At 40.1% G+C, this 10,000-nt stretch overlaps 2 protein-coding genes across 2 annotated transcripts in view; both read left to right on the forward strand.

Moving 5' to 3' along the window:
• The window catches only part of LOC144955938 (uncharacterized), an 8,399-nt gene extending 7,406 nt beyond the window's left edge, over nt 1-993 (forward strand). Inside the window, exon 3 of the mRNA XM_078886198.1 lies at nt 427-993. Within this exon, the coding sequence (XP_078742324.1) occupies nt 427-967 (541 nt within the window). The 3' untranslated portion in view covers nt 968-993. The remainder of the gene's footprint in view (nt 1-426) is intronic.
• The window catches only part of LOC144981083 (uncharacterized), a 67,829-nt gene that overhangs the window by 52,731 nt on the left and 5,098 nt on the right, over nt 1-10,000 (forward strand). The window contains exons 11-13 of the mRNA XM_078929202.1: nt 993-1,152; nt 3,991-4,249; nt 8,511-8,575. Coding sequence (XP_078785328.1) covers nt 993-1,152; nt 3,991-4,249; nt 8,511-8,575 — 484 coding nt within the window. The remainder of the gene's footprint in view (nt 1-992; nt 1,153-3,990; nt 4,250-8,510; nt 8,576-10,000) is intronic.

Below are 10,000 nucleotides of genomic sequence, written 5' to 3' on the forward strand. Positions count from 1 at the left end.
AACAAAATTGCTTAAATAATAGTATATAAACAGTACAATCGGCGTGGTGTAAAATTAATGTTGAAAAAGTGGGCTTTTAAAGCAAAGTTGAAGTTTGAGAATGCGTGCATTAATAATCCATAGTTTTATTTTTGAGTATATATACAAATGGTCCATAATTACAATGTATGTATAGGGAATGAGATTAGTGGAAGAGTAGCGTCCCTTGATTGGACGTCGCCTTACAGAGAGAACGTCAAAATGGTTTTGCGCATGCGTCTCTCTCGTCCTCGCTTTCGGTGAAGTGTCTCATGCCGCACAACCAACATGACGTTCTCTCTCTTATAACTTTTCCGCTCGTGACTTCCAATCAAGGGACGTTACTCTTCCGCTAATCTCATTCCCTATTCATACGTTTTTCTTATCACCTTGCATTTTTGACAACAGAAAACGGGACCACAAGTATCACGACCCCCGACAACCCCCGACTCACGACCCCCGACAACCCCCCAGTCACGACCCCCGACAACCCCCAAGTCACGACCCCCGACAACCCCCCAGTCACGACCCCCGACAACCCCCCAGTCACGACCCCCGACAATCCCCCAGTCACGACCCCCGACAACCCCCCAGTCACGACCCACGGCAACCCCCCAGTCACGACCCCCGACAACCCTCCAGTCACGACCCCCCAGTCACGACCCCCGACAACCCCCCAGTCACGACCCCGGAGAACCCCCCAGTCACGACCCCCGACAACCCCCCAGTCACGACCCCCGACAACCCCCCAGTCACGACACCCGACAACCCCCCAGTCACGACCCCCGACAACCCCCCAGTCACGACCCCCGACAACCCCCCAGTCACGACCCCCGACAACTCCCCTGTCACGACCCCCGACAACCCCCCCAGTCACGACCCCCGACAACCCCCCAGTCACGACTCCCGACAACTCCCCAGTCACGACCCCCGACAACCCCCCAGTTAACTCCGCCTACAACTACAACCCACAGGCGCCCTATGGATACCGAGCTGGAAAAGCCACGAGAACGAATTCTTGTCAACACGTCAGGGCTGTCCCCTCTCGACTCAGGAGTGCAAGTGTCATGAAACCCAACGGTTTGACTAGATTCTACCAAAAGTACACAGAGGCATACGATATCCCTGTCGTTTGTAAGTCTTTTGTCTTCAATATTACACTCAAATGGTGTACATAAATTCACTCACGTATATTTAAGCCAAAACGAACGTTTCAATGTCTTTCATTTCCTCAGTTGGCATTTGTCCTTAGACCATTCTACCATACGTGAGTGAATTTATCTATTTATATTTTTATATGCTCTAATTATCGATAACTCTCGTACCTACAAGTACACACTAACACTCATAATATATATATATATATATATATATATATATATATATATATATATATATATATATATGATTCGCCTTCTCAAAACAGTGTTATTTCGGGGTGATTTAGATGCTGTAAAATCAATTTATATAAGTCTTTTGTCTTCAATATTACACTCAAACTTGGGATTCCCGACAGCTCAGTTGATAAAGCGCTCGCTTTACATGCAAAAGGAAATGAGATACATCCCGGGTGAAGTCGAGATTTTTTTTTTCTAGCAGTGGTTTAGGAGCTAGGTCTGTAAGATCTGGCGGAAAGTACTTCGCAATAGACTAGCGTCCTATCAAAAGGGTAGTAAGAATTTCTATTGTCCATTTCACGACATAGAAAAAGAGATTAACTCCGGCTCCATGGGCCTAATCGCTCTGGAAGGTTACGTGTTACACTCCAACTGGTAGGATATGACTTAACGTTTCAAATAGTATGATACTAAATGCTGTAAATAAAATTTATGTGAGCGGCTATGTAGTCGTGTGGTATGATACTCGCTTTCGGATCGGAAGGTCCTGGGTTCGAGACTCGCTCTTCGCATAGTTGAGTCCTTGGAAAAGGTTCTTTACTAACATTCTCTCACCGTACTCAGGTGTAAAATGAGTACCTAGCCGTTGACAGCGTTGTCTCTGTCCGAAAACAATTGTAATATCGCCTAACAGGCGTCATGTTTCGTTCTACATGTTGCGGGTTGCTGTTGGTCAGGGACCCCTTGTAAAGCGCTTTGAGCACATTTAGTGGATATTGCGCTATATAAAAGCTCAATTCTATAAAAGCTGGATTCTTTCTATATCAAGATAAAGAGACTGTTGTTGGATCTATTTGTTTTATTAATGATAATGGTAATAAATACATTTTTTTCTGGCGATAAAGTATTTTTTTAAATCATTATTGAATGTAAATTTATATTTAGACTTTAGCTTTACCTCGACAAAATATCAGTTCGAGGCGATGGTGTGTAGTTTTTGTTCTATCACCCTTTCAATGTTTGTCGGTGCCAATGGCCGGGGGCTCAACCACCCTTAAGTCGTGTGAGGTAGTCTAAATATCAATATATATATATATATATATATATATATATATAAAATATATATATATATATATATATATATATATATTGAATCGTGTTGGATACAAATATGGTACGAATAGTGCTCGACATGTAGCAATAGAGCGAATTATTAGTTTAATATTTACCACAATGTTGGAGTCAGTCTACATCGATGTTTCAGGCCTTTTCAGCCATCGTCAGGACTGTGTGTTACATGAGTTTGGTTTGTTGTATGTTGTTGCTTGTTGAATTGGTTCTATATATATATATGTATATTAGCAAACCCACTTCCAAAAGCTAAAACATCCAGTCAGGAAAATGTCACCTCGCTTGTTAATATTAAGCCCCGAATTTTATGTTCTTACTCATACACGTAATCGTTGCCCATTGTCCTTTGCCGAATGTACTCACTTACAGCTGACAAGAACAAAGTAATGTTATGATATGTACTAAGTACCTTGTCCAAGGACACAACGCTGGGAACAAAACTTTGAGATCTTAGCAAACATATACTACTTTTTCTTTATTCAAGTTTCACCCCCACACCCTCCTCCAAAAGAAAAAAAAAACAATAACATAAAGCGACAACAATTTAAATAACAACAACAAAATCAAAAACATAAAGTATATAAAACATATAACATATAATTGTGCGGCTATGTGGTCTAGTGGTATGACACTCGCTTTCGGATCGGAAGGTCCTGGGTTCGAGCCTCGCGCTCGGCGTATAGTTGAGTACTTGGAAAGGGCTCTTTACTCAAATTCTTTCACCGTACTCAGGTGTAAAATGAGTACTTGGACGTTAATGTGGTTGTCTTTGTCTGAAAGATTGTATGTAATATCGCCTAACAGGCGTCATGTCCCGTCCTACATGTTAAATGTTGCTGTTGACCAGGGACCTCTTGTAAAGCGCTTTGAGCACATTTAGTGCATATTGCGCTATATAAAGCTCAATTATTTTTTAAGCCTCAAAAATCAAAGGAAAACTTGAACTCTATAGTAATAGTACTGTTCTGCAATGTGTATCTTGCTTTTGAGATCTTCTCAAATATTTGCTGGGCGGGTACCCGGGTACCCGCGGGTAATAAAGTTAAACCAAGTACTCGGGTAAAAGGGGCGGGTAGCGGGTACCCACTTCAACAAATGGAAACCGAACTGAGAGTGATAATTGGATGTAATACAATTTTGATCTTACATATTTACATTTACATGACTTTTTTCAAAAGATTTTCCTCCTTTATTTTTCAATTACATTGATTTTTGTTGTTGGTTTCATTGTAATTAATTATCCTTGTTTCTTACTTCAGTTTCGTTTCATTTGTTGTAATAAATAATAAATAATAAATGAATTTTAAAAATTGAAAGAATAACCCCCCCCCCCGCCCTTCACAAAAAAACAAACATTGTTTTCGGTCAAAAAGTCACTCCTGCCACGGGTACCCGTGGATACCCGGGTAATCAGACCACTACCCGGGTATTACCCGAGTAATGATTTGGGCGGGTAATCCCAGCACTGTAAATGTCTATACAACAACCTTCTATAATTACACAGCTAGTGGACGTGTACCAGACGATGCTTTAAGGAGGGCCTGCTACACGCTACGATTTCTTTTGGCGGGACATTCCGCCGTTCGAAATAACTTCTACAAATTGTTTGGACGCGTGGCTGTGATTGGTCAGAATGAGGGAACGAACTGGATTCCTGAGCACAGCAACCTTCCTGGTTGGTGGAATAAAAGAGCGCGTGGACTGGGTGCCACCCCGTTTCAGCCTGTGTCGTCTGGTGGAGAAGAGAATGTGTTGTGTTATACGTAAGTCCAATGTCTAATATGTATAGGTCTAAGATTAGCGGAAGAGTAGCGTCCCTTGATTGGACGTCACCCATAGTATGTGACGTCACCGGCGGAAAAGTTATTAGAAAGAGAACGTCATGTTGGTTGTGCGCATGCGTCTCTCGTCCTCGCTTCCGGTGAAAGCCGCTTGAGACATTTCAAAACCAAATTGACGTTCTCTCTGTAAGGTGACGTCCAATCAAGGGACGCTACTCTTCCACTAATCTCATTCCCTATTTATGAGGGCAGATTGAAAAGAAATGCCTCCTAGGCCATAAAAAGCTATGTGGTCTAGTGGTATGACATTCGCTTTAGGATCGGAAGGTCCTAGGTGCGAGCCTCGCTCAGCGCATAGTTGAGTCCTTGGAAAAATACCTCTTTACTCACATTCTCTCATCGTAATCAGGTGTAAAATGAGTACCTGACCTTTAACAGCGTTGTCTCTGTAATGAAAAAAAATGTAATATCGCCTAACAGGCGTTCTTTTTCTTGTCTCGTTCTTTAAGTTATGTGTTGATGTTGGTCAGGAACCATACTTTGTAAAGCGCTTTGAGCACTTTTAGTGGATATTGCTCTATATTAAAGATTTTTTAAAATATAAAACAAAAACAAAAGGAATTCCGCCATTCCGCACAGGATTGTTATATCCCGTGGCAAAGGCATTCCACGAAGGAACACCCTATAGATAATCCATCAAACAGTACAGACGTTCAATAATGTCAACAGGAATCACGCTTATTCTCCAAAGTGAGCAAATTGTGGGCTAATGATATAGTTATAGTCTTGGCTAAGTAAAAAACAAACGAAAGTGCCTGAAAAGGAGGTCGAACTTAGGACCTTCCGGGTCACAGTCACAATGCAATGCCTTAACCTCTCGCTCACCTCGGCTCAAAATCAAAAGTCCATAACATGGTCAATAATTGATCTGGACACAAAACGTTGGCACCAAACGACTGCTTAATCTTTCCTAATCACGATGGAATGGACTTTAAAAAAAAAAAATCATAGTCGCCTTTCCATTCAATGTTGAGCTGCTAACCTGCGGCTATGTGGTCTAGTGGTATGACACTCCAGGCCTAGAAGTGATTCAGGAAAATATTTTTCCCTGCTTTTTCCCGTTTTTTCCCCCGGTTTTTTCCAGGCTCTAGGGAAAATTTTAAGGTAGTAATTTTCAAGCATATTCATCAATTCTAGACCAGTTACCACTACCAGTAGTGTGTTCGATGAGGGACATACTGGTATATGTGGGAAACCCTATTATAAATAAAAGAAATACTAATACCTTGAATCGACAAAGCTTTCAAATTCTAAAAGAAATGGCTTATTGAATAATAAAATGTGTACAAGTACTCACAGTGTTGTTTATGTTGAATATCTGTTTAACTCTCTAGGAGCAGTAATGTCCAAATTGGTATATATCAATTTAAGATTAAAAGAAAGTTTGTAATCCATTGTCCATTGTCCAGAATCCAAATAATTGAATAACAAGTCACGAAAATTAATTAAAGTAGCCCAAGGACGTCGACCGTCTTTCTTAGCTTAGCTAACAATCGCATTCATGACCAAGTCAAAAACAAAAAAAGACAAAAAAAAAAAAAAAAAACACACAAAAAAAAAAAAAAAAAACACACTCACACACACACACACTACTAAGATGAGGGGAGGGATGTGTGTTTCTTGCAGCCTGTGATTGTGATCAGATCTATAAATAGAACCAAGTTTGTAGAGTGCACGCAAACTCTAGCCTAGGTTTTAAACGTCTTATGATTTCATAATGGCATTAATGATAATGAGGAGCGCTGGCGCAAGTGGTAGGCTACTAGGTCAAGAAGGGGTAAGGATGTGGTAAACCTTTTTATTTTAAAGTGAAGTTTTCACTCTAAGCAAAACCATATCAAACATCGCAATTTCTAAAGACAAAAGTCCAGTATTAGTAATACACCCGAAATCTACACTACAAATTAACAGTTTTTAAAAACTTGTAAAATATTATACACTTACCTTTCTACAAACAGCTGAAAGTCCAGGGGAAACACGAAATAGATAGCACTCTTGTCATGTCGACCAAACACTGTGCGAAATCCACAGAATAGGGTGGATGGTCTAAAATTTTCCATTCTTATTGATTAAGGGGTTCGCCGTTGGCCACCCTGAAGAGGGGCACCGGGGAGTTGTCACAGTAAAAGATGAATCCCGATTCGACTAGAACAGGCCCCTTTTTTCTTATTGCTGGTCTCAATGTGCGGCTATGGTCTAGTGGTATGTCACTCGCTTTCGTATCGGAAGGTCCTGGGTTCGAGCCTCGCTCTCAGCGCATAGTTGAGCCCTTGGAAAAGGATCTTTACTCACATTCTCTCACCGTACTCAGGTGTAAAACGAGTACCTGGCCGTTAACAGCGTTGTCTTTGTCCGAAAAATTGTAATATCGCCTAACAAGCGTCATGTCCCGTCCTACATGTTAAATGTTGCTGTTGACCAGGGACCCCCTGTAAAGCGCTTTGAGCACATTTAGTGGAGATTGCGCTATATAAAGATCAATTTTTTAAAAAAATGTCCCCTGGCAAGTGCACACCAGACATTGACTTTTGATGAGTTACGACGACCATTGATAATTTCATCTGGTTTTTGTTTGCTCCGATATCGAACATTTGTTTGTGTACACATGCATGCCGGACATCAAAATGTTGCTTTATCTGAGATGGCAACGTTCTAAGTTGACATCATTAGAGTGGCGTGTTAAATGAAATTATAAACTCTCGAGAATCTTGTCGGACAGAGCCAAAATATAATATTACGATTTATGTCAGTATTACCATTTTCTACTGATGAGGTCACAGCTCAGCTACCAAAAGGGCGCACAGTGTTAAAACTTACATCAATCAAAACTTGCGTAAATTCTGCACTTATGGCAATAAAACGTTTGATGAAATTTCATATAACCTAACTCTCGAGTTATTCAAACCTGAATTGTGTCAATAATAATAATAATTTATTTTTTAAAAATCACTGTATTTAAATTGACTACATGTCCTTGTTGGAGAAATAAAGACCGTGCCAGCTTCAAAGATCGTTGGCATAATTCTTATAGGGAATGAGATTAGCGGAAGAGTAGCGTCCCTTGATTGGACGTCACCCATTGTCTGTGACGTCACCGGCGGATAAGTTATTAGAGAGAGAACGTCATGTTGGTTGTGCGTATGCGTCTCTCGTCCTCGGGAAATAGCTTTTCCGCCGGTGACGTCACAGACTATGGGTGACGTCCAATCAAGGGACGCTACTCTTCCGCTAATCTCATTCCCTATTGCGGACAGGAAAAACTTTGACATTTTGAAAGAATTGGAGACCGAAGGGCAAGATCAGGTGGTCGCTGGTTGGATGTGTAAGTAAGAGAATTGCGATGTATTATACCGACTTTTGCGAATTAACCCTCTCCTTACCAACCATAGGAAAATCGTCACATTCGTTACGATGCAACCGACAGTTTTCTTATTCTGTTTTCTCTTGTACGTCACACAATTTAAAGAAATGTTTTGATTACAGCTATTGTAAATACTAAACACTGCGTTCTCTATAGAATGCACACTTGCTACTTTTTTGTTTGATTAGCTAAGTCTATTTTTGTGTCTGGTGGGTGTGAATTTTCGGGAGAAATTCTAAAATGGCTGGTAAGGAGAGAATTAAGACACTGCTACAACTCCATACAGTCATGACCTTGCTCCATCCCATTTTTCCATATAGACTTGGCTAAGAAGCTCACGACATTGCCATCCGGAAGTATAACGGACCAACACACAAAAAATCTGCGCAACCATAAATTTTTATAGTCTGGTTAAATAGAGTTAAGTGAAATTTACTCATAACCGCGGATGGCAAAAAAAAAAAAACAAAACCAAAAAAAAAAAAACAATAACAAAGACACGAGTAACGTCAACTTCTATTCTCGCTATACATTACGTTCTTCGATCAATTAAAAACACACGCTACGTATTGAAAACATTGCGATTTAATTAAAAGATATGTGAAGTCCCACTTACTTACTTACTTACTTATCCGAACCAGCGACCACCTGAGCTCTAGCCCTTCGGTATTGTGCCATGACGTAGAAGTTAGATGTCTTTTGTAGTTGTTCCAGGTGACTATAAAGTGTGTGTGAAGTCCCACTAAACTCCTCTTATTATAATATCATATCTTATCTACTTTCATCCCATCATATCTTATCTTATGTCATCTTTTTTTTCAGGGATGACCGCTATCCAAATGAGGACATTTATCTCCATGAATCTTCCCATGGTGTCCACCTCCTTGGTACGTAGTGAGTAAATATTATTGAACAAATATGAATAAAATTGCCTCCAAAAATCGAGAAAAAAACGGGGATTGGGGGGGGGGGGAGGAGCAACCAAAAATCAAACTGGACACCACACAACTACTTCCCCCCCCCCCCCAAATAATAAATAAATAAAACAGCTACCCCCCCCCCCCTTTTATAAAAAAAAAAAAAAACCGAAAACAAAACAAAAACAAATTGAGTAAAATGGAATGTTTCAGTATCAAAACCCGTGTTTGATCAGCATCAAAAACAAGTTAACATTTTTACAGTCTAATTAATTATTCCAGTAGCTTCGAATTTAATTTACTTCAACCTTGCTATGTTAATATAATAAGATAAATAAATAAATAAATAAATAAATAAATTCCCTTTATAGGGGAAATTTGTCTTTAGGGTCTATTCCAAGGGAAGACTGGAATAACCCAGGCGTCAGCCGCAATGCAGCTCCGCAAATTGAGCTAAGGCAAGGTGACTTGCTCAAGGCCACACAACGAGGCGGGTAGTCGAACTCGGTACCTTTTGGCTACGAAGCAAACGATCGTACCGCTGATCCACGCTGTCCCAAGAGTATTGGTCTGTCTGTGCACTGACAAAACACATTAAGAAAACGTTGGCCACAAAAACGTTTGTATTAAAGATAATATACCAATAGATTAAAACGATTCCCACCCCGTTTAACATTACATTGCGTTTAATTTAAGAAGAGGTACACATATTTGCAGCTCAGATAACTCAATTCCTTATGGGCTCACAACATTGCCATCCGGAAGTTTAAGAGACTAACACACAAAATTATGTGTAACCTTGAACGTTTATAGTCTGGTTAATACAGTTTAGTGAGAATTACATTGTTGTTATGGAAATCTCAAAAAAAAATGACGCAAAATATTGTTCATCACAACAATGTTAAACTAGGCCCATAAGTGTGTTCGGATTTCAGACCTGCATAGATGTACACGTCGGTTTAAGACTTTCCCTGCAAGTCCTAATAATCTAAAAAGAAAAGAAGAAGAAGAAAGAATTGTATGCAAATACAGTTTTGAACGACTTTCCACGTGCAGCATTGACCTAAATACAGATAGTATGAAGTTGACGTCATTCAAGTCTTTGCTATTGCTTTTTGCCATCCACATGTATGAGTAAATCTCACTTAACTGTATTAACCAGGCCATAAACTATAAGCGTTCAATGTTACACATAGTTCTGTGTGTTGGTTATACTTCCGGATGGCAATGTTGTGAGCTTCTTAGCCAAGCGTATACTATCTATAACATAGATTATCAAAGTTACCCACTGCTTTGTGAGCGGGTTAGATCGTGGCCTTCGTAAAGTTATAGCCTGACACTGACCAAAAAATGACGTCAAAATGCCAGTCTTTTGCCCCAAAAGAAAACAAATCG

Source organism: Berghia stephanieae, chromosome 10 (assembly GCF_034508935.2).
Source record: "Berghia stephanieae isolate SIO BIC M18660-M18661 chromosome 10, UCSD_Bste_1.3, whole genome shotgun sequence".
NCBI classification, from domain to species: domain Eukaryota; kingdom Metazoa; phylum Mollusca; class Gastropoda; order Nudibranchia; family Aeolidiidae; genus Berghia; species Berghia stephanieae.